General features: G+C 40.4%; 1 protein-coding gene across 3 annotated transcripts in view; it reads right to left on the reverse strand.

Annotated features, from left to right (window-relative positions):
* Positions 1 to 277: 277 nt before the first annotated feature.
* Positions 278 to 26,178, reverse strand: part of RALB (RAS like proto-oncogene B) — a 47,425-nt gene continuing 21,524 nt past the window's right edge. For 2 of the 3 annotated variants that reach the window (XM_005415770.2, XM_031056514.1), the window contains 4 exons: positions 11,028 to 11,184; positions 9,719 to 9,927; positions 6,810 to 6,987; positions 278 to 4,704 (listed from right to left, as the gene is read on the reverse strand). In XM_005415770.2, coding sequence (XP_005415827.1) covers positions 4,585 to 4,704; positions 6,810 to 6,987; positions 9,719 to 9,927; positions 11,028 to 11,141 — 621 coding nt within the window. In that variant the 5' untranslated portion in view covers positions 11,142 to 11,184 and the 3' untranslated portion in view covers positions 278 to 4,584. Of the gene's footprint in view, positions 4,705 to 6,809; positions 6,988 to 9,718; positions 9,928 to 11,027; positions 11,185 to 25,535; positions 25,587 to 26,178 lie in introns of those variants that run through there. The other variant, XM_014306930.2, reaches the window with a different exon arrangement.

A 26,178-nucleotide genomic window follows, 5' to 3' on the forward strand; every position in this document is an offset into this window, starting at 1 on the left:
TACAAGCTGTCTGATCCAATTAAGTTCTGGAAAATCAACTGTGAAGGAATCAAACAATGTCAATTCAGTCCTGAAAAACATGCATAGCCTTCCCAGAAAGCCAATGATGAGTGTCTGAGTCACCTCTTCCTTCCCTCCCATAGTCTGCAATATAATCTTGTTACATATTTGATAGAAAGGCTAGTTACCAACACTGAAAATCAGTGGCTGGCTCATTCAAGAATTTGGGGATTAGGTATGCTTTTAGAATGCTGTAAAAATCAATAACAAACAAATATGAAGCTCATTTTTTCTTTTTATTATCAATAGTAATACAAATCAGTTGTATTAGCATGATAATGAAAAGTGACCAGTTTTACAGACATTAAAAATGTTTGTGCAAGTTAGAGACAAAGCTCTGAAGCTATGTAAGGAAAAAAATAAGAATTTACATTGTATAGTATAGCATACATAGTTTAGAGGCAGTTTCATTAAGTCTTGCAATCACAATCACTTCCTCTACACTAAACTTCTCACTTGGTGTTAGAGATAACACCTTCCCCTCCCAAGAGGAACACCTGCCATTTCCATGAAGTGTGGAGATTACAGTGAAAATCATAGCTTTTTATTTGTTCCTCTTCCCTCCTTCTCCCAGCTATAAAGTCAACAGGAGGTGAACACTGCAACATATGCTTATAGCAATTAAAGAAAGCTTCTGTCTACATAAGCTCCGAGCTGAACTGATAACAGTATCCTCTTTTTGAGCAAGAATTGATAGACCTGTCAGGCCTAAGAACTGGGTTAATGCTTTGAAAAACTTTAAAAAAAGCTCTGGGTGAGCATTTAGTTAGATGCATATCCCCCCTACATACCTCTTACTGCATTCCAGGTTGTAGTTTTGTACCTCGGACCTGAAGTATTCGTGAGCATTATACTTAAACCAGATAGGACTCAACTGGAACTTCAGATGGTTATCAACATCTTACTGAAGTTTAATGCCCAGTAAATGTATGCATACATCTTTCTCCTCATCAAGCCAAGTGTTCCCTTAGAAATTGCAGTAGAGATGTATCAGTCTGTATAAGAACACATAGGGCACAAGTCATTGAAAACACACTTCATGCTGCATCTGTACTCCCACCTGGAGAGATGCTCCTCTATAAGAGTCAAGTCTGCCGTTGCAGTCCTGGAGTCCTGTATTTTTTTCATAGAATGACTTAGCCCTTGTTATAACAGGGGCTTGTTTGCTCTGCTCAAAGCAGAAGGAAAACTGGAGCACTTGAAGCTAAGCCACATAAGGAAGATTGCACGTAGCAGTAAACAGTTCCCTGACTTCGTGTTAAGCCATTGCGCAAGAATAATACTTGAATGCTTAAGTGCAAGTGCATAGTCAAGTCTTGCATGACCTCCAGCTGCAAATATGCAGTTACCTGCCTACAGCCATGCTCCAGAATGATTTAAGAGCACATTATACCAACAAAGAGAAGCCGTGGTTTTTAATTACCCAACGTGCAAAGGCTGATAGAACACGTCAGCTTCAATCCAGCCTTCAGTCTCCTCAGCTACACAGCAGGGCCAGCAGGCAACCACGAACCCCCTGCTGCCCAAGTCATCCCTTATTTGATGTACCTGACCTCCAGTTACTCAAAGCTCCATTCACACTGCTCACAGGATGCTGTGCCATGTTATATTCACTCCACTCAACCCACCTGCTGGTGATATCCATTGATGTCTAGTGAAGCACACCTGGAAGCCATTCAAGATCTCCCAAATCATATTGCCCCAATTCAGAAGGGCATATTCAGGCACTTCCACCATGAGGTGGAGACAGCAGGATTTCAGTCCAGGGGACCAGCTTTACTGCCTTTCTGGTACAAGTCAGAAAGCTTGCTGCCCACTGTTCCAAGGTAGCTGCTTTGTTTATTGTGTTTTCAGCTGCAACTGGCAAGTTAAACTGAGTTTGTCGCAACTACAGAAGAGGAAAACTTAAACGCTGCTTTATTTAGTCTCCAGGCCTAGTCTTTCTGGAGCAGGTGACAAGAGCAGAACACTGAAGAGATGCAGCATGAAGCCATGAAACAGCAAGCACCTTCTTCCAAGGAAGTCCACCTCAGTGGCATAGCTTTATCAGTTGGAGAAAAATAACCTGAGTGAAAACAGCACATGGACTGTAAGAACACCAGTGAGAAACTTGCTGTTCTGAGAAGAAATTCATCTGTCCTATCAAATACTGTCAGGTACTTTAAGACTATAGAGATCAAAGGTCAAGGCATTCAAGTCTCTTGAGACAACATAGCTGAGCTGCTCATTGTGAGCTTTGCTGAATTCATTATTCATACAGCAAGGACAGTTTATTTAATTTTGTTATACACATTTCACAACCTGCCTTGGAGGGGCTTGACCTAGATAAGCTTGTAATGTGAACTCAACTGTTGTTCATCCTTTAGGTTAATTAAGGACTTAACCTTTAAGTCTCAACTAAAACCAAACCTAACTGAGTTGCCTTCCTCCAGAAGAGGACATTCATTTCCTGTATGGACAATATACAGTCAGAAATGGACTTTTATCCATGGAAGTTCAATAGGAAACTTTGTTAGATGTATTACAGCTCCCAGTGTCCTGTTCAGTGCTTAGGCTTTAGACACAGGTGACACAGCTCAAGTGATAAGTTCTGTAAGCCAGCAGGCTTCCAGTTTCTGCACTATTGGGCATTACAAAGCCAACTTCACAAATAATTATACTGTTCACAGAGAAGCATTTCCAGAGCTGGTTAACCTCTCTGTCTGCCCATGCAAGATAAGGGTAATGAAGAAGGAATTTAATTTGACAAGAATGAAGATTACAGCACCTTTTATTTAGTACAGTTTCCCCAGTCCAATGAGTTGCCTGACAAGATGAACTAGTGATGGAAGACAATGAGTTTGTGATAAGTCCCTGTGAAACCTCAGGTCAACAGAGGTTCTGATATAGATCACATCTTACTTTTTTTCAATGTTCAGAGACAGAACGCACAAAAGCAATCTAGTACATGTGAAAAAATATTTTTCAACCTCAAATTACCACACTAAGTACTGAACAGTATTCCCTACTCCATCTCAGGAAGAAACACCATTAGTTAATTTAGTGCCGCAGTGAGCTTCATTGAACAACCTTTCACCAAGCAATTGTGTTTTAAGCATCCAGTTACCAGCAAGATACAGTTACTCTTCATGTTTCTCTACTCCGTGGGTGCAGAAGATAGCCATAATTCATTGAAAAACTCCACCACCAGAAGAGAGTTTTTTCCACAGTGACAGAAGAGATTTTTGGCAACTGCACTTCATTTAAACTGCATCAGAAAGTTCATTTCATTCAGCTGACAACAGAACCTGCTAATACTGACTTTTCACTTCTAGACTGCTTTTGTTGAACAGACATGACCACCACTGCATAACTGACAGCAAAACTCATCATGTGCTAGGTTGCTGTGCATCAGAAACAGTACATATAAAATTAACAGTAAATAACAGATGTGGCAACTGCTTAACTTCATTTGCTTTTTGACACCATACAGCTCACTAGCCAGCTAATCATTGAGAGGTAACATATATGCCTCACCTATTCCAGGTCATGATTGTGTGATGGAACCCACCCTTACTCAGCATTTTCATCTACAGCAAGACAGGAGACAGATGCAGATGTTTTCACTTTCCAACATTATCATCACAAGTGTTCCAATATAAACATAACTGATTATTAAATCAACACCTATTTCCACTATTCCAGTACAAGGGAAGGGAAGGATGACAGATGTGGAGTGTAACTGAGTCAAGACAATACATGGAAGAAACCCAGGACAGCATTTTCAGGGAGATGGTGATAATACTATTCCTTTTGAAGAAAGGCTAACAGTCATTTTCTCACCCCATACCATTAATTTAAGGATGAGAAGACAGACCCCAGCAGGGAATGCATCTAGCCTGTATTTAAATATCAATTTTTGCATTTCCTAAATAAGTCTGAATTGAGTCCGTAGGCTTGATTCATGAATGCTGTATTGACTAAACAGAACACAGAAGAAAGTTTGAGTTGACTCTCAACTGTCAGTTGCTATTTCTTACATGGAGCATGGGGAGGAAGTCAGCAGATTTCAGTGTAAGAAATATCAGTGACACCTAAGAGAAGATGGAGATTCAAACCCTTTACTAGGTGTCATCTAGCCTTTCTGCAGTTTGCACCATCAAGGAGGGCAGCAACAGCGGGAAAAAGTGTTTGAACCTGAACAGCTGTGCTGGTTAAGGCCAATAGAGGTTCAAGAGAAACACACAGAAACGTTAGAAGGAAGTTAATACAAAAGTACATTGTGTAACCAAGCAGAAGGATTGTAGTTCTGAAACTATTTCTAGTTTTGAAAGTTGGAAGATGGAGCCCATTTCAGTTTAAGGAGGCAAAGGTTTTGTTGGATACTGGAAATGGTTGCAAAGTTGTTTTCACATTTTGAAGGTGTGATATGCAAAGCAAAAGATAAGGGAGTCAATACAGACTTCCTTTCATGAATCCAGCCCTATATCCTTAGTGGTATTTTATCCGTGCCACCTGTAGATAGATATTTACAGTTCCAAAGCATCACAGTAAGCAACATCTTTCTTTAAAGCTTTTCTTGTTCTTGCCACTTTTCTTGCCATTCTTGTCTTTGTTTTCTGACATTTTCTTTGCTCTTATTTCTCTCATTAAATCAAAGAATACCTAGGAGGGAAAAACAAAGAAAGATTAAACAACATCAGCCACCAGAAAGCAGATAAAAACTACTGTATTCAGCAGCAAATAAAGATGTAGAACCACACGGTACTCAACACAGCACAAGTAAGTCTAGACAAAAATTCCGGTGACAAACTCAACATCAGAATTACGGAGTGTGTCAAGCAGTGACAAAAAACTGCACAATCTTACCTGGCTATCAAAAAATTCAACAGTCCTGTTTTAAGGGATTTTTATTAAATACGATTCTTGCACAAAAGCAGCATTCAGAGCTCATGAGAACATTTGTCTGTGCCTAGCAAACATTTCCACTGCTGTTAACTATGGAAAGCAGCAAGTTCATTATTTTCCATGCAGTTACTATTCTGCTTGGTCTATAATTACAAAGGTGCAGCATTCAAGTGACAGGGCACAAAAAATTCTCAAAACTATGTTCTAAGAAAAATTCAGAGAAAGTCATGCTTCCTTTCATGTCTTTCTAATTTTTTTGTCCAAAACTTAGGCAATTTCACCCCTGTATTCTTGATGTCTAGGTAAATAATACTTAAGATGCAAGAGCTGTTTTGCTGTACAGTCATTGGGTATCTATTTTTAGAATTATTTAAAAATAATTTTATTTTTAAAAATTATTTTTATTATTACAGAGTAAGAGTTTAGCATCACTGTGTAGAACAAAAGTGTGGTTTTTTTCCAAACAGGGAACTCTCAAGCCTTTGATACTTGGAAACAAGACCATGCTACTGATCATAAGTAGCTAAGTTTGTAATTCAAAACCCTCTTAAGATTTTTTTTTATTCTGCCACAGTACTAACACACAATCGCCACAAAGAGAAATATCTTGTTGTACAATGCACCTAACAGTGCTTATACAGAGGACAACCAGTATGCCACATGAGCTAGCCAGTGAAGACCTGTAACAGCAAATCTAGATCACCATGCTAGTACACTCCAGACACACAGCTCCATTGCTGTTAATCCCAGCTGATCAGAAGACTAGTCTAAATATAAAATAGGCTAGCCATTCATTAGTAATATGAGATGCTTACAGGAAAAAGCAAGTCTAAATATTCATGTTTCACTGCATCACCCAGTTTATGCAACTGACGGTGACTTCACCAAACTGAAATTATGCCACGTTCTTTAAATCAAGAGGTCTCAATTCAAGAGTTTCATATACTGCAGTTTTAATGACAAGAGGAGTTCCTGCCAGCAATTTGCACACCAACATTTCCACTAGTGAACTAATACAGAAGAACAGGAAGCTGTCTAGAAGAATATAGCTAGCTGCAAGTGTTCTTTAACCAAAGAGAAAACTGCTTAAAATTTGTAATCTTTAAACAATTGCATATTAGTAAGACACATTTGGAGCCCTTAGGGTGCAAACAGTAATTTCATATAATCTTCTATGAATTGGTGAAGTAAAACGACACCCTTTTCTTCAAGAACTCCTCACTACAAACAAAATAAAGGGGATGACTGAAATTGATTTTTCCTCTATACAGGACAAACACTCTATAGTCATAATTCATTTCTCTTCTAGAATATCCCACCACCACTGTTTATGCAAGAAAACATCAGCAGAATAACTGTCCTATACTACCAAGGACAAGTCAAAACAGAACAGGGACACAGCAAAAAGTTCTTCTCACAATTCAAAGTAGTCTTGGCAGAAAACAAAAATAAATTTTTTAAGATTAACCACATTACATGTAGCTTTATAGGGAAGGGAGAACAATTTCTAATTGTCCATAGCTTGTTATTTATTGGTGCTATAAGAAGGACACACCCTACCAAACAAAATAACATACTTAGGGAATCCTTAGAACCATTTACCCAAAGGACTATTGAAAAACTATTGGTTCAGGTACAAACAGTTAAAACAAGACAATAGCATTAACTTGTTCCAGATCTCAGGTTCCCTTAAGCTAGGTATGTGCCTAAATGCACACATTCCAGTAAGTTCATTGGGTTTTGGTATTTTTTTAATAAACTAGGCCTTCAGAAACCAAACTGTGGACTTGCTTTTGTCCCAGCAAGAATCAGCTACTAAATGAGTAGTGATGATCTAATTGAGCAGATGTCATTTCTCTTACCTTATCTACATTCGCCCGAGTTTTGGCAGAGGTTTCTACGTACTGCACCCCCCATTCTTCTGCCTTACTTCGAGCCTCTTCTACAGGCACTTGTCTGCGCTCCTCCAGGTCAGATTTGTTCCCCACTACCAGCAAAGGGATTTTATCCTCTTCAGCCTTCACACGCAGGATCTGTTCCCTAAGGCATGAGGTATTCAAAATAAAAATATCTGTGTTAGTAGTAGCAACAAAACTCTCACACTTATGTGGAGTGGATCAAGTGGTCTGCACATTATTAGTGCTTACAACTGGGTATTTCCCAACAGTTGGACACACACTCTAAAATGATTCCAAGATTAGCATAGTAATGCTATGGGCTTTACACTACTGAAAGCCTCACACTTCCAGGAAGGCAGTTTTACTATTTAGTTAGTGAGTAATCAGGCCCTAGGAAAGAAGAAGACTATGGCAGAAGAGCAACTGGCAGCAGGAGTTCACATTTGAATGAGGAAAAGAGTACAAGTGTCATGTTTGCCAACTTCCACCTTGGCATTCAGTCACCATCTTTAATTCAGTCTGCATCATATCTCTATATAGGTCTGGGCAACACCAAGTCTTTGCCAAGGCAGTAGGTTGCAAACAGCCCAGTAACTGGCAGAGATCATTCCTAATGGCTACCTAAACTTTACCCAAAGGAGAGAGTTACTATACAATTCTGAACTAAAATGCTAGCAACCTTCCTCCTTCACAGACTCCAGGAGGATATTCAACTGCCAGCATTAACCTGTCATGCTAAGAGGGTGTACCAGCGTCCAGGAAAGGAGATGGAGTGATGTTACATACCAGTCTCAGTCTGTTCTTTACTGGGGTAAAACACAAGCTGAAACCAGACTGACACAAGCTGCTGTCCATCTAGGATGCTGGAAGGACTCTACCACTCTAAACTATTTTTAAATAGTTATGAAGAAGAGCTAAACGAGGCATGAACACAGTGCTACACCCTCTCATCTCACCGAGTCACCACACTACTTCAGATGCCTGCATTTTCCATTTACAAAATAACAATGTATGGAGAGTACACGAGACTCTAAAATAGCATTAACACTGAAGCAGACAATCTGCTGTTGCATTTAACTGCATCTTCACACATTTTCAGATTAAAGAGGCACTGAAAGCAAACACTGAATGCATAGCATCAGCAGGAGAGCTAGGGTTTAAAGACAAGCCTATAGTTTGTTCAGCATTCAACTTTTTCACAGCATTAGGATTCTGGAGCCTTTTGATCTGCAGTAAATAATACCACTCTGCAGTTTGGCCTGGGATGCTGGTGACTCATACTACCCATTCCACACCTTCCTGGACCAAGGAGCTGGTTCTTGAATGCGAGCCTAAATATTCCGTTTAACTAATTTCACTATTTGTTTTACTTCTGAACCATTGAAAAGTAGGAGATTCTGCATCACAAAGCTCTTAGGCCCTTCTTGCCCATCTTCAGGGCTAGCACTGCTTTTTCATTGTCTTGCTGTGCTGGAATCTTGAACCAACACACCGTTAACCTAGTTAAAGAAGTCTGACAAAAAAACCAAATGGCCAAAATAAATACTCCTACTGTCTTCTATTCAAAACCTTAAACTTTGGGTTTAACATTATATTTCACTTAGGCACGTAAGCCAAACCCAATTGCTTCCACTTGTCTCATTTTCTTTGAGTTCTTTGAGTGTTACCTGACCTTTTCTTCCATCTTACATTAGGAAGAGTCCTAGTACTCAGTTTTGCAGTCCTGTAACAGTTGAACTGTTAGCTCCTTTCAGAGCTCCAGTTAGAGTAAACTGAGCTCTGCTTGTGTGTCCCATGACTGTCAGCCTTCTGAAGCAGAAAGAAGTCATAGAAGTATTATGTGAGGAAGGACCAGTATTTTTATACCTCATGAAAGATTCTGTGGTCATTCAGTACTGTTGAAAGAGTATGATATAGTAAGTTCTGGAGTGCAAGGGGAGTTTGCCTTAGCTTTAAGAAAAACCTAGAAGTGTCCTCAGTTACAGCACTTCCATTACCAGTTAGTATCTGTTAACCTTGTACCACTGAAGCAAAGGGAACATAAGGCAGACTGATAAAGAGCTTTTATTCTGAGAAGCATAAGGAACTCCTAAACTTTCCCTATGCTTTGGGAAGTTTTCCTTCAAGTTATATAGCTATTCCAGGCAATCTCTGGTTTACCTTCTACTGAGGCAACAGGTATCATCAAAAAGAGTTAGAACACTTGCCCTGAAGAATGTGGCTACATGTATTCTAAAACCAGAGAAGTGGTTTAAATCCTTTTCTATTTACCCCCCATACTACACAAGCAGTTTCTGTGGTCAATCTAGTGCCAATTTTTAATCAGAACTGCTAATCCCAAGAAGAAAAATGGAAGTGCTTACTACTACCCTGTGTCTTTCTAGGAATACGTCTGCCTACAATAGCAATGTTTGGCTGCCAACCCTTGTTTGGCACCAATCCATACCTGAGAGTGGAGGCTAATCCTTCCCTTCCTTAGAGCACCTGCTTCTAGCAGTAAGCAATACTGTGTCTGAAACCTGGCCAAAAGACAGACTTAATTCCAGAAGTACTGTTCTAAGATAATTAAACTTCACATCCATGAAGACTGAAAATTGGCTGGAATATGCCTGTTTTAGGAGTCCAAGAATCTGTTACTTGCCTGAAGTTGCTGCTGGCATAGTGTACTTGGTAAGTTGCAGGCACAAAGATGACTAAAGCCAGAGGCTGAATACTGTGGTTTGGGTTACCAGTTACTGAGAGCAAAATGGTCAGGCGTCACTTTTATTGATCAAATGGTAAAAGACAAAGAATAAGCTGTAGCTTTTAGGCAGGGTTGTCAGAGCAACATAGGAACTGGATAACTTCCCCTGCCTAGGAGAGAAACTACTCACCGAAACTCTGCTGTTGCTGTGAAGGATTCATGCTCTGTTATTGAAAAGACAAGAAGAAACCCTTCCCCACTGCGGAAATAGTTATCTCTGATAGCTGCATAATCCTCCTGTCCTGCTGTGTCCAGAATGTCTATCTGAACTTCTTCACCATCCAGAACTACTTTCTTTCTGTAGCTGTCAGCCTTGGTAGGTTCATAGTCTTCTACAAACTGACAAGAAAGGGATCAGTGTTTAGAATTACTGTCAAACAGTCTCAGTATTTGTCTATCTTCTTTCTTTCACTTCTGTGACATTTAAATTCCCCAAAACCTTCTCATAATTCAGTCAGCCACTAAGTTCCACCACTTTTTTTCAGTATTACTATTAAAAGGAAATTATTTAAGCCCTTCATACATCAAAGAGCCAATTTGCCTAGTCAAGTTTTGCTACACAGAACACTGTCAGCAATTTCAGTACAATTTAAGAACAGAGCTGCAGTATAAGTTAAGCAATGTGCTGGCATTATCTAGACCTCCCACTTTAAGAAAATGCATTTGAATATACTTCAGGAACAGGTATTTTAACAGGTGTAGATGAGAGCATCCAGCTGCTGAGCATGAAAGCCTGTTCCATAATTACACAGGCACATACTTTAGTCCATTCAGAATGGATCAGATCCGTAAAGCCACTGCCAGTTCAACTTAGTTCAACAGCACACATCCAGCAGAGAAGTAGAGAGGTAAAGAGCCTCTCAGCCTCAGAACACAACAATTAAGCCAAATTAAGCTGGCTGGCTTTCATTAATGATCACATCATGTTCAGATACTTACACTACTATAGTATGTGTGGACAACCTATAGATAAATACTAACTTTTGAGCTACAGGATCATGTATTCCTTCACATACTAGTGTGGGCTGCCTAATCTAGCTTCCTGTAAATCAGTATGGAAGAATTCATGCTATGAACATGCCTACTTCATCACCTGGCTCACAATGAGCTAGAACGTTTACTTCTGATTTTGGCCTTAGCTGACCTAAATTACAAAATTGAAGTTCAACTCCAAGTAGTAACAGCTTCTGTACACAAGCACCCATACATTATGCATGACTTCTGAACTGAAGACATTTCTTTCACAAATAAGCATCAATTTTGTCACCTTTAGCGAGAGATGTTCCCAGAGGACACATCTCCCAGCTTTCTACATCCTGCTCCTGCCAGTTGGGTCATCAGGTCTTTTGCTCATCACATTTAGTTCCCCTGTCCCACAAAAAAATCTTAGCAAGCCCTAAGAATATGTGCTTTAGAGAAGCTGAACCAAAGTTACTTACCTCATCATACATAAACTGAAGTGTGAGGGCAGATTTACCCACACCTCCACTGCCAACCATAATTACTTTATGGAGGGCCAAGGAACTCTGGTTCTTGCTCTTGCTGGCAGCCATTGTCCTGCTTGCCACAGACGAAGTGCCAGGCAACCAATCAGATCTGCAGAGAGAAGCAGCACAGTCACCCTTCCATGACATTGGTGACATCAGGGTAGTATGCAGGTAAAGTGTCTCACAAGTGCTGAAAGACCAGATTAAAACCCTGCCCTGCAAGCCTAAAGAATGGGCCACTCCAAAGCACTGGCATGCAAACCATGCCTAAAGTATGAGTAGGACAAGGTATTAAAACAAATGCCTTCTATTTGTGACAACTGTATGATGAATAGAAGTGCCAAAGGTTTCTAACTAGCTACTCTTAATTTGTAAACCCAGCCTACAAGACTAGTATCTAGAGCAGATTCTAAAGAAAAACCCACTCTTTCTCAAAAGATATGAAATTAAGTGGTTTTTATTGTTCTTGTTATAAGGCATTACACCTTTCTAAAATATTTCTTTAATGTTGATACAGCTATACCTTAGATCTGCTCATAGGCAGAAATCTGGCTTTTGATCTTCTCCCCACGTAGGCTAAGAAAACAGCAGAGATACACAGTAAATTGGCAGGAACAATTTGCAAAAGATCCTAGCAGAAAAGACTCATGACATGGCATTACCATTTATTTTACACTCTTCCTGCCTTTTGATGCTGCAAATCTAATTTGCTTAGGAAAAAAAATCATGCTTTACTGCAAAAAAATCTCAGTTCCTATTCTCCTCCTGATGTTGCTAAGCCATAAAGGAGTAAGCTTCAATAAACAAACCCTAGCTAACAAGCCTCTGTTTGTGTATTATGTGAGCCTAGTAATTAAATACTGGAGGCTCCTTAAAAATAATACTGCCTCTTTTTTAGGTTGGTTGGGTTTTTTTTAAGAGTAGTTGGACACAGTAGTTGTACCAGAAGCACAAGCAGCAGCTGCCACACTGATTAGCACAGAGCAGCATCTCTAAGGACAGCACACTGAAGATAAAAGCAGAAATAAGTGAAACAAAGATGCGTCACCAGTCAGGATTCCCACACAGAATATTAACCCCAAATATTAATATTTCAGATACATGGTGTGTATATGGTAGATGGCAGGATAGAGATTCTTGTGTCCTTGGAGCACCACAAAGGACCCCAAAACCCCATTCATATCCTGGCAGAGAGCTGTAGGGAGACCAGCAGACCATTCAGAAAACACTGCTACAGGAAGTGGCTGTACCAGCTCTGATTTATAGCAGCACACGTTATTCCAGAAGCACAGAAGCAATGGACCTTCCAGGAGTCTCAAATTTACCTGGACACAATTACTCTAGAAAAACACTGCAACACCAGCAAGTGCTACTGAATGGAAACACAAGGCCAACAGTAGAAGTTACTCAGTAGTATATTGAAAAAAGCTTCAGGACAAGCAGCTGGCCTACAGAAAATTAACAAGAGACTAAGGGATCATCAGCCTACAAACATGCCATAGGATTATTTATCTTGGAAAGGGACCTTTGGATACTGTCCAGTGCAAAGCTCTCCCTGAAAGCAGTTTGCTCCAAGCAATCCAGTTTATGTGCCCTGTGTTCTGAGACTGACAATTCCATGCCCAGTCTGGACAATTGCCCTTAGAGTACACTGATAGTGACTTTTTTTCCCCCTGTCATGACTTGATATTCTGAAAAGCAACAAATCAAACTAAGTTCTCATTGACTCATGCATACAAGAACAAACAGGCCAACAATCAAGAAGTGCCCTCAGGACAGCATTTTCAAACATCTGAGCAGCAGTATTTTTCCATGCACAGTTTTTTTTTACTCACACCTGTTTGCTACATACATTTAGTACAGCAATGCAAATTAATCATCGTTAAGTGCTCATTCTGGGATAAACACTGGTAAGTGAAGACAGATATTTTCCTCTGGTAATCCTCTCTATTATGTTATACATCAGCTCCCTCATCCAGGACACTCCTTAGTACAGAAATAGGGCGTGACAATTCCTATTTCTCCATAGGTTCTCCCTGTACAGCACAAACATACATTTGTTGAGGACAGTGAATTCAGCCATTGCCACAGAGACTGATTTTTAACTCTTGGTCACCAGACAGGCAAGAGAGGAAAAGAACGTTTCCCTGCCAAGGAAATGTGAAAAAACACAACAGGCAGCACCCAAACTTCAGAAGTTGTTGCTTTGCCTATTGTCCACATGGTCTACAGATGATAAACTAGAATTCACCTTGCCTGGACATAAATATTCAAAAAACAAGGGCTACAGATTGGCCACACAATGAGATAGTTCAGGGACTTTTAAGTGTTCTAGAAATAACACAGCCTGCTCTTAAATTGTAGAGAATGCTGTTTTGTCCTAGCTCAAGAGTAGTCTGGCTTTCACAGTAGTAGATAAGCTGCTTTCTGGAGTGTGACTCTTAGCTACTTTTCATATAGCTGTGACTGGTTTTAACCTGTGAGTATTCTTTTATCAGACATCCTAACATTGTTGTAACTGTTGTATTATCTAATACAAAGGTTTCAAATTAGACATTTTTCTGGCATCACAAACTTAGGAATATGTAATAGGCATCAGCACTAAGTCCACTGTGCTATGCAACAGCAATAAAAACATAATTTACCAATAGCCAAGAGAAAAGACTTTTCTTTCTGTCAATACAAATACCACATCTTTACATGGTCATGGTAAATGAATAGTTGTATTTTAGGAAAAATACCAACAACCTTGAGTTCATCATAAAGGTAAGCGAGAGAGTATTTCAATCCTTCCTTCTCTGTTCCACCCCAACAATGGCTTGTAGAAACTGCAAGGTCAGCCTTACACTATTACCTGACTCATAATCAAAGTATAATATTAAACAAAATCCATCCAATAACATGAAACTTTACAGTTTGATTGCATCTAAAGCTCTTCATGGCCAAGGCACTTGATCTTCCCTGCAAAGCTGTTCCAAGTGCCAATCCAGTATTTTAGAGGATGAGGACTACAGGGACCCTGTGAATGCAGCAGTATGGTCACAACACAGACCCTGTGCAGTGTGCACTCAGTGAGTCCCAGAAGCTGCACACAAAGCAGCTCCTCTCTGGTGGCATCAGAGGGGGCCATGCTCCAGAACAGCCAGGCAGTGAGGAGGCAAGAAGAGAGGACAAGGCAGGGCTGAAGCAGTGTGACACAGGATTAACACAGTCAGTATCAGTGCAGAAGTACCAGTGCTTACAGAACAGGCCGACAGCACATCACTGCTTCAGAAAGGGGCATGGTGAGACTATAATGGGAATATTCTAATGAAACAACAAGAGAAGGCATTGTAGCCAACTGTTTGTTTATTTTTATCTCCACTTCTGCAGCCCAAGAAACAGTTTACACAACATGGTTCAAAGCTCACATCTAACAGTTCCTTGAGGTTAAAAAAAGTAAAAAAACCCCAAAATCTATTAACACAAGTGAAAGCTCTCTCCTCTGTTATCTCTCAGTAGGCAAGGATGAATTTGCTTCCTATTCCGTACATTAGGCATCCTTGAGGCAGCAAAGACACTGACATTAACTCATCTGTTCACAGAAAACCAAGTCTTGGGAAATCCAATCACTTCTCAAAAAAAGGAGCAGTGTCTCGAAGAACCTATGACAATTGCAGTTGCTTTTACTCAAATCCCTTCAGTTTAAGGAGCACAGATTTAAGGCAAAGGGTCTTATTGCATACGCTGAAGAGCATGTTCTTGAATAGGTGTCCAGACAAGATACCTAATGCTGTGGTAAGATGCCTTCTCTCCCCTACTGCTCTTGTTGTTTGGGCACAGTTTACTTTCCAGCAAGATTCACCCTCCTCTGACAGGACAAGAAGCAATCCATTGGAGAGTCAGTCAATCTATTTAATTTCCATCTGTCACTTTACCCTCGGGTTTGATGACACCATGTTGAACTTCATATGCTAAGTGTCATAAGGTGTTAAAAAAAACCAAAAAAACAACCAACCAACCAAACAAAATACCCACCACACCCCAAACCTTCTGAAAGTTTATTTGGGGAAGTGAGGTAGGGAGGTGGCTCATTCTGGTTACCAGTCACCCTGCTTTGAAATAAACTGCTAGACAGATGCCACGTCTAGCAAGGAATAAACTTTACAAACAAAGAATAAACTTTTTCTAGCAGTCTTTCTTCTTCAAGAAAATAGAAGTAATTACCTGTTTTATGTGTTTTCAAAGATAAGGATTAAGCCACTGACCTGCTAACACTGCATTTATTCTATAATAGGTAACACACAGCCTTATGCACAATCAAACCATGCCACCTTCAGTGTAAGATATCTAACCCTAAACTTACCAGCTATTTCAGCCTTCCCTTATCTGTTTAATTACTTTTCCTGCAGGTTAACTAAAGCCCCCTGAACAATGTTATGTCATTCTTGAAACTGAGCACTTCAAGGCAATTGTTTATAAACACCTGAGTAAACTGCTTTTTCTCCACCCTCTCAACCTAAACAGTAAAACTGCTCAGAACACAGTTTACAAACAGGACTGGTTTACCTAACACCAAGATTCAAAGACTATGACTGAATAACTACATGTATTTCAAATCAGACCACACCTTCACATCCCCGTTTATTTCACATGCATTAAGATGACCACAGCTGCAGAACACTTGAGAAAAACACTCTTGTCACTTCACAAGAAACTTTGCTACAGTTCATCCAAGTACATGAGAAAAAAAAAAACAAGATCTACCTGTTTTCCAATAAATATTCTGCTGCTGTAATAAAAGAATCTGAGACCCTCCAAAGGCTTTAATTGGAATTGCTGCTAGTTCTTCCATTCAGTTTGAGATTTAAAACTGAAATAAAGCTCTAAGCTCAAAATTGCTGAGATCAGCCCTTGTTCTCTTGCTGTGCAGCTGATATCTTTGGACATTTCTTTTCATTGCTATCCTGCCACTGAAAGCAGCCATTCTTTGGATTTTTAAACAGGATTCTAGAAACTCTTAGCCCAATAGCTTGACAGAGGAGCTTTGTTAAACCCTTCAGATACCTACTTTTAAAGGAAAATCTGGGTATTCAACCTATTATAAAGACTTAAATATGATGTCATCAAAAGCCAGCACAGAAAGAGCAAGGTTTTGCAACGGTATTTTAGTGATCCTCATTTATCAGAATATGAATTAGAGGCTTTGAAGTGCTTGGTTCTGTGATATGCCCATAAGAATGCAGTCACAGAAATTCCCTGGATCACAAAACTAATTAACAATCTCACTGAGCTATGAACTGTAAGAGCTCCTCACCCATTCTGAGGTTGCCCAGAAAATATTTAAGTACTGAAATTCCATTAGATTTCAATGGACTGTAAATGCTCCAACTGGTAATTCAACTAAAAAACCCCATTGGAGATTAAGTGGCCTATTTAATGTCACTGAAAATTTTAGGATATGCAGGTTGAAAAATTACAAATGCTACTCTGTCCTCTTTTGCTGTGCTAATATCTTACCTCTTGGCATATATTCAGTTAATGGTTTCCAAGCTAAACAGAGATCATGATGTGTTTGGTAGAAATTCCTGCCTGAGATATCCTCATATCCTTCCCCATGTAATGCTTGGACACTTCTACCTTCTCAGTTGTGCTTATAGATTTTTTCTGAGCCATGTTTAATTGGATCAAAGAATTCATTCAGCTTGAGATAACTCCCAGAGCATACTGGAGTACTTTTGCAGTCCCCATTTGTATCACCCAATGCTGCCATCACCATCCCCTGCCTCTCAGTCCCCTCTTTCTTGCCCCTGGCTGTTCCAGCCCATCCCCTCCTGCAGCAGAGCCATTCAGCACAGCCCACTGGGCCTGCCACTCACATCTGCAAGGCCACACATGCCTCAGTGCTGATGTGAAGGGAGTTTGAACAGCTAAGGCCAAAGAAGGTTTAGCAGCCAAGCAGTTGCTTATATTGCTGCAGAAACAGGGCAGTGCCCTGGCCCTGATCACAATTCACTCCTCAGACAAGGGGCAGCCACTACTCTGCTGCAGTGGCCAGGCTGAGCCCTGGAGTGAAACCCAAACCTCAGATTTGCTTTTGGTAATCAGGTATTTTCTCTCCCCAAGATCTACTAGTAGGACTTGCAGTTGCCACAATAAGGGCACTGGAAAAGAAACTCAAAACACATTTTGGAAACTTAATAAACTTTATAATATCAGGATGAAAAGTAAGAATTTAAAGCAAGGAACTACTTTACTCTGTACACGTGAAGGGATCTAACCTCTTTATATTGGCTAGATTCTTGTTCAAAGTGGCAACAACTATGTCCCTAAATCTTACAGGAAAAAACTCAGAATAAATACATTTACTTCATACACTGAAAGTTACATTACAGCAGTTTCAGGCAATTATTATTAGTTACTAATCCTGCCTAAATCCCCCAGAATTGTGTGTACACTTACAGATATTGGCTGTCACAAACATGCTCTGGCAGGAGCTACGTATACACTGCTAACAGACACATGAAGCAAGACCAGGACTAGCAAGTTCACTTTGTTACAGCAGTTAAAGGTTAAACCAGAACCTGAAGCCAGGTCATTGTTCTCCATCTCCTACAAGGCTGGGGAAATGACAGGCACAGACTGAAGAACCATTTCAATTCAGAATTGTTTTTCATCAAAACAATCAGACTGGAGTGTTAGCATCCATAATAAGAAAGACCACAGACTGTGAGATGAACTTGTACTGCAGGAGGGTCCCTAAGACTTGCTCATCTGGAAAATATCACAGGGAGTATAAAACCAGTATTTTTAATATAGTTGTGATCAGGAGCCCTCTCTGCAAGCATGAAGAGGACATAGATATCACACTAAAATATTCCAACAGTATCAATAGCATCAGACATCCAGTCACTGGATATCAGCCAATTAGGATTAAGAATTCTTACTAGTGACCCTGGTCTCCATACTTTTCACTGTTCCACACATTTGCATGAATAGCCATCTCCAGCTCTTCACTTAGACTAAAAATGTTTAATAAGATCAAGTGATTTTGACAAGACTGGACTTAGTAGACAAAATATTTTTTGGCACCTACAGTTATTATGTAGAACAGGAAGAACAAGAGACACCTAGGTGCACTGCTCCTTTAACTGATCATTGTCCTTGCAACTTACAAAGTCTAGCACGCTGCTCTTTCCAACAGCTTATAGCTAGACTTGGATAATTCCATCTTTCAAGGCTCTGTTTACATCTGGACCACCTCAACAGTGATCCATTTTAAGTACACAATACCTGTATATACTCACATTCCCCACAATCCCCTCCACCTTTGCCAAGCACAGCTTAACTCCTACAAGTTTTCAGAGATGCATCAGTGCAGCTTGGAAAGCAAATCTGACAGCATTTACCTTGCATTTACTTACCAGATGAAATTCTTAAATATATGCCCTCTCACATCATTCAGTACAGGACCATTCTAGATTACTCATTACCAATAGACAGATATTACCTTACACATCAGTAGTAATCTCAAGCCAACAACCTTGCTAAGAATAATCTTGATGTCTAAGAAAAACTGGAACTAAATCCTGCGCAAGTCTGTAGCAAGGTTGCAACCTTCAAAGATTTAGTCACAGGAAAGAATCAGTCTGAACCATTGCTCAGAAGAGCAGCACTTTAAAGCAACCCTTTAAAACTCAGATCTTAGGCTGAAGTTAAATATAAGCAAACACATATCCCTGTTCCTAAGGAACTTAAATATCTGAATTTGTTTTTTCAGGGGTTTTTTTCAGGGATTTTTTTGTTGTTGTTGTTTGCTTGGTTTTGATTGACTGTTAATTTTTAGAATTCCATCAGAGTGAAAGAAAAACAGCCAAGTAGCTTGTTTGTGAGTAGTAGCTCAGAGAAGAAAAAGGACTTCCCTCCAATAGTGCTTCTAAAGCACCCTCTCCCACCCCCCTGAAAAAAAAAAATCACATACATTTATATATAAGTAAATAAGGTTTCGATGTCATGCTATAAAGCTAATGCTCTTAATAGCCAGGTATCAACAGCATCAAGAGATTGTCATTGCATGTCAGCAGCACAGTTATAATAACTGCCTCACTGTTGCACAGATAGCATGGAAGCATCATAGTTACACAGAGTTTTATGAGGAAATAAGTAAGAAACCACTCTCCACACGATTTTCATTATTACTCAGTACAGAGCAGCTAGTAGGGTGCATGTAGCACCAGACAGAATATACTCTTTATTTCAGCAAGATAGTGTTACCCAGAGTGAAAGTCGTAAGACAGTAGTGCCATTACAGCTAAAACCACTTCTTCTGTAGGGAGATATCTAGCCAGACTTCTCCAAGCACTTTCAGAAAGCCTCCAAGTCTAATATTAACACCCAGAAGACACATTGCAGACAGACTACAGCAGAGAAGGATCTACCATGTTGCTCTTACCCTGCAAGATCTTGCTAGAAAATCTGTCAGAATTCTTCTACAAGTACAAAGACCAAGTTAATACCATAAATCAATATTACTATGCTAAGAGTTTGTCACTGTGGTGATAACAGTCTAGTTGCCTAATTACTCAGGGTGAATTATGACAGCACTGTTCACACTAGTTAATTTGGCTCATACCAGAAAAGTGACACTCAGGCAACAGACTTGCTCAACAGCCTCACTCCCACTGACTTGCAAAGTGTATTGCAACTACACTTCCTTTGGAAGCTCACCCATGCAGAAACATGGCTGCCTTTGATACACAGCATACACAAAGTCCACCAAAGCACTAAGAGACAGTGGTGACATGCTTCAGATAGGTAATCTCATACCAATTTTTAACGGGATCTCCAAGAACCTAACAAATACAACAGCCAAGTCAAACATGTCAGAGCACACAATCAGTGTCTTAAGCGGCACTCTAGAGCTCAAAATAACCAAAATCTTACCTCTGTACGAGGTTACAACATGTTTCGGCTACCTCACTGAAAAGGCTGCAGCTATATAACCCGCAAGAAAGTCATCACCACTCATTTCACAAACTCCAACAAATGCCCATTCCGTGAGAAGTGTGCTACAGAGTTGCAGGAGCTCTCACTACTGTTACCCAGTCCTGGGGCTGTCAGACCCAGCACATTGGTCTCACAAACATGGCACCAGATACTGCAGACAGACCACAAGCTGCTACTGTTGCTTCCCCAAAGGATTCACCTCACTAGATCATGCTTCCCTAGCGAACTGGATGTCTGGGGTAAGTCACAAGTCCAAACGTTATTCAGGTAATACCCACAGAAGCAACTGTCTCTGCCCATTCAACTGCTTGCTCACATTCCTTGCTCACAAACTGAACTTACTATCTCATGCTCACATCTCCATTTGGGGAAATGCAAGCCACTGCTGAGACCACGTTTGAGGCAGACAGGCAAGTAATAATCCCCCATCCTGAGCTCACTCTTAACCACAGAATCCCAGCTCCCTAGGAGCACTCAGGGATCAGTTCCTATAGCCTGTGAAGGTACTTCCACTATTTTCAGCACTTCACTGACTTCACTGCAGGGTTCACAGATGAGTACAGTGAGTCACTAAGCTCCCTCAATCAGGCAACATCACACATGTGTCAAGCACCGAACCTTTCCCTCCATCTTTTCAATCGATGCTTTTACATCTCACAAAACAACAATAGTGACATTTAGTACCCATAATTCAGCTGCTGTGTTAAGTCACCTTTAAATTGATTTCTTTACTCCAGTTTCCCCAATGAGGTAGAGAATACCATACCAAGGTATTCTGTACATGCAGGAAGCTGCCTTTCTACTGGACTAGGAGCAAATGTTTTCAATAACAGACAGTTTTTCAGACTACTGCATTCACATACTTTACATCAAAGCCAAAAGCAGTATTTCTATCTTCAAATGGGAACTGGATTATGACACCAGTACAGGGGTCTTATGCAATTTCAGTATTCTTATAGTTAAGAAGACTAAAAAGCTGTGGAGAGCTTTACTTATGGGAGAAATGCTATCCTTGGTCTCCCTCATAGAATGCTGTGCCTACCACTATAAAAAAACATTTACAGCCAAATGCATGCTCTTCAACACAGCCTCCAGAGTGCTGTAGAATTAAGAGTGGCACAATATAACATGCTTGGTAATTCTGGGTTTGGGTGGCAGACTATTAACTCAGAACCACTTGACTTCAACACAGAGAATTAGGACACATTTAGCTCAGGACACTTCCCTTTATGACCTAGCAAATGACGGGTCACATGAACATACAGAACTAGTGCAGAATATAAACTGTGCATTTATTCTTGTGTGCTCCTGGAGACATTTCCTATCTCTGCAGAGCACTTAACCAGAATAAAAAAAAAAAACCCTATTCTGATACACAGCCAGCTCATCCCAGAGCTCCTGTCTTTCCTGGGAAATCAGCACAACAGGGGGCTGCCATACATTAATGCATGCAGTACAGGGAACGAGCTGGAGATGTTGGGGTCTGTGTGTAGCTGCAGGGGCTAGAACCTCACTGGGACCACAGAGATGAGCTGGGATAGCTCTCATGGCTACAGTGCAGCTGTGTGGATGGCTACAGGCTCTTTAGGACAGACTGGCAAGGCAGGAGAGTTGTCTTTCCCATCAGAAAAGCTGAAGTACACAAAGCTCTGCCTAGAGATGATCATGAGCCAGCTTATGGGTCAGGAGTAGCAGTCAGCAGGACCACTGGACTAGGCAGTCTCCATTAGTGACTTCAGCCTCAGCAACTTTAAGTGAAGTCTGTGCCCAGCGATGCAGTTGCTACAAATCTTATCCCTGGGAAGGCTCATTTTTCAACTTGCACAAGTAGTACAGCAGAGCTAGAAAACTTAAAGCAAATCCATCATGACTAATACTTTATTAGAAACTTTATCTTATACTATAAAGATGCACAGTATCACCACTAACTGGTCCGCCTAATAATTTTTTTAATTAGTTTCCTTCCATTAAAACTTCAGAACAGATTCAATCAATAAAGCCTACTTTGAATTTAGTTTGCCTTATAAGACAAACTTTAAATTTTGAACACCTGCAGAATTGTTTAAAAAATTGATTCCTGAACTGTGTTTTAAAACATGATAAAGTGCAAAGAAAGACTGGAATGTGTGCTTGAAACCGGTGCTGTCTTTTGAAACACCATTTCTTTAAATTTCTTGGCTATTCCATTTTATGACATGGTAGATAAAAGCAAAAAGCTGCCATAAAAGCCAGTCAGTGAGACTTCTTGGTGAGTACACTAATGAGAATTCCTTACCTACCCAAAATGAGATCTCACAGTAAGCCAAGAACACTAAATAGCAGAAGAATACCATCATGGAGAGGAGTTTCTCACTGCAGGAGCAGGAGCAGTTCAGTGGAAAGGCTGTAACACAGATCACTACACACTTTATAATTAATTCATTTTAATCAGAGAGCAGCTTCCCCAGTTAGCAAAACCACCTCTTTTCTGGAAAGCTGAGGCAACTGGCATGCAACTTGATCTAAAACTACTTCACTTGTTAAATGTCTGCTTTAGACTCGTACCCAAGACAGCATCCTCTGGAGCAGGGTAGCCCTAACCGCATAAAACACCTACAAAACAAAACAAAACAAAAAAAACAACCAAAAAACCACACACAAAAAAAACAGCCAACCAAAAAACAAGCCACTTTAGTGCTTTAGTGTTTGTTCTGCAGAATGAAGTCCAGGGTTCAGGTAGATTATTCCTACAAATAATCTTTTAAAGTGCTTTGTCATGTTAAGTATAAACTTGTAATAGAATCCCTCTTTATAGACAAGATTGTTATAGAGTAGTATTTCTCCTGTTAAACCTGTGATTCAAACCATCAGCTTGGAAAAAAAAAGTATCAATATTAAATCCAAGCTGGAAACCATCTACCATGCCCAAAATAGGGGCTAAGTCTAGATCTCCAGTACTCTTCTGAAAAATAATCTTTCACTACAGGTAAAAATATAGAGAGAGAGCCAGAAACCAGAGAAATCACAGCATCTGCTTAACTCAGCATGTTCTCAGCTTTCCAGTTCTATGCTTTGCCTTCAGATTAGTTTTGACACATTCCAAATTTAAGAAGAACATATTAAAAACTCGAGTTTCGCTGCATTATTAGTGGCCTAAAACATTTCACACTAATCACTTCAACTGACAGCAACACTAATTCACAAAGTAACAGCTGACAGGATTAAGTCTTTAACAAATACTTATAATCCCAGAACTGATTTTTTCAGTCTTTGACTTGTGATCCAGCAAAGATTCCTAGTCAGGACTGCATTTCCATTAAGTCACATATTCATGTAATCAACCATTATTCCTTTGTCAACAGCTTCAGCAAAGAGGGCTTTGGGCTCAAGGTTCCACAGAAAACAGCTGAAGTTCTAAGCAAGCACTTTGTTACCATAAAGAATCGAGCAGCTACGTACACATCAGCCTAAATAACATTCTCACATTACAAGACTCCATGACTTTCATTTTGACAGGTCTTGAAAAACACATTTGCACATCTCAAGCACAAGAGACAAAACAGATCCTCCTCTAATATTACTATTAAAGCAGTCTTTGGGAGAACATGAAGAGATAAAGCATGAGTTATGCAGACTTATCTTGCTTAAATGACAAGACAAGTTGATATTTCTGGGGCAGGCATGGAGGAAGTTGGTTAGTTCTGTTTAATGAGCTAAAAGAGCTACCAACAAAGTGATTGCTCCACAGCAGCTATAAGCAAGGACTTTTAAAATACATGTTCTGAACCTCTTATCAGAAGCAAGCATCAACTGAATCATACAATAAAAGCCACAAATTTGACTATTACCACTAGGAGAGTGAAACAACCAAGACAGTTTGTTGACCTTGCTGCTCCAAGCAATAGCAGGCAATAAGCAATGGAATCTTATCACCACTTCTTGACAGTTAGCAGAGACATGGGGCTCAAAGGTGGATGAAAAGAGAAAACCTAAAATCTGCAGGTTTTTATCAGTGGGAGAGTATTTCCAACTCAAGACAGAATGAGTTTGAAAATATAAGTTGCTACGTAACCTGGCTGATAATTAGGATCAGCTCATCTCCCAAGTAAGCCATGCAAAGTTACTTGAAGTCAGGCACCCAGGGAATGAAAAGCATCAAGCACCTACATTTCTCTACTTCTGGGGCCTCCCCAGCCACTGCCTTTCACTCAAATCCCTGGACACCACTACTGCCATCCCAAATTGCTTGCTACAGCAACAGGCACAAGACACCTACTGACTGATACCAGTGTGCACTTGCACTCCCATGGGTGCTTAGTGCCTGCACAGCTGTCTTGAGAAACAGGCTCCCTCAGTGCCCCTGCTAAGAGAGGCTATTAATTCACATGAATCTGTTGTGTAATAGAAAGCAATTCATTTAATCAGTCACATGGAGCTTGAATCTAGTTAGTAGGAAATGATTGAGTTACTGTGCAATTATCCACTGCAAGGAAAGTGAACAGGTTTACAGGACAAGAACAAACTATGAACCAGATTCCCAAACCATGATGCTAGAGCTTGTTCCACTGTTTCATGTGGCTATTTCTGCTCCATTCACAGGACAATTTTGTTCCACGTGAAGCTTGGACCCCAACACTCCCTAGAGAAGCAAATAATTTTATCCAGCATTTGGTCAAACAACAGTAGGTGCAAAATCAAACAGCTGAACAAACTTTGAGTCCAAAGGAGGCATTAGATCACAGAAACTATAAACCATCCAGGATTTCAGTGTACACATCCAAATGGTCCAGGCAGTGTCCCATCATTACTGACTTGATTTGATCAAAATGCCTCAACTGCCCTTCTACGGAGATTTCCAGTACCACTGCACTGACAATTAGAGACAAGTTTGAGAGTTTTAAAGGATGGCCAAGAAAGGATATTGTCTGGTCAAATTAAGCTTTCAGTTAAGAGCTTTTGTAAAGCATTCCACCTAAATCTTTAGACTAGAAATTCCTCTGCAGTATATACATAACACTAGCAAAAATAGGTCGGTTTCACTTTCTTTCAGGCATGCAAAACAGAATCAAGTTGGTTTACTCCAAAAGAAGTGAAAATAAACAATTTACTACTAAAAGTCTAACACAGGAAACTTGTTTACAGGACTAGTCTGAAAGCTATTTTAGTCTTAAATGAAGTATTTAATAGAGGAAAGAAATGCAAATTATTTCACCATGGTAGGTTGGTATCATCTGATCATAAGCAAAAATCCAAGTAGTTAAAATTATTCTAACAAGTCTGCTATGCATGAATAAGTGCAAAGATGCTATTGTCAAGTAAGATTGAGCCGTTACTATTAAACTCTCTACAACAAAAATTTTCAGCCTTCAAGCAAGACCCACAAGTCTGGTTCCGATCCTATTCTCACTTTAATTGGGGGGTAGGAGGTGGAGGGTCGGGGCATGTAGTGTTTAAGACATTAAGAAAAAAAGACAGCTTTTCTTGAAAATTATGTACCTCTGAGGACGAGGACAGGCATCTCCCTGGCCCTCAGAAGAGAAACAAGGATCTTGGAACCAGAGAAGTAATGTTAGAATAGTTAAAAAAAAAGCAAACCCCAAAACTACTCAGGCTGCAGACTTCAGCTTTGACAATGGCAAGGCTGCTCCTTGTGCAGGTGCAGTGTCCTTGTTCCCTTCCACCATGAAAACAGCCAGGCACAGTCAAGGCTAAGTCTTCTGCTCTCAAAACAGAATCGATTCAACAGGGCTCCAGCAGAATGACCGAGTTAGGCCTCCACCAGCTGTTCAGGAAACATGACTGGGCTGCTTTGTCTCACCTGCCTCCCTGCCCTTCTGCAGGTAAGGTCACACTCAGGCACCACCCTTCCTTCCTACAAGATCTACACTGGTAAGGCTGCGGGGAGGATAAAGACGGGCAGAGAGAGATAAAACAGCACTCCCCAGGAACTTCTGGCTCAGCTGAGACCACCAGCATCCCAAGCCCTCTGTTTATCTCCCGCAGACGAAACGTTATCACTTATCCGACGGCACCAAGAGCAGGCAGGGCAGCCTGCACTAACGCTCAAGGCCAGCTCCTCCTCGCCCTCTCCCTCCCCCATGTCCCACATGTGGACAGGAGCCACGGCGGACCCCGGTTC

Source organism: Geospiza fortis, unplaced genomic scaffold, assembly GCF_000277835.1.
Source record: "Geospiza fortis unplaced genomic scaffold, GeoFor_1.0 scaffold112, whole genome shotgun sequence".
NCBI classification, from domain to species: Eukaryota; Metazoa; Chordata; class Aves; order Passeriformes; family Thraupidae; genus Geospiza; species Geospiza fortis.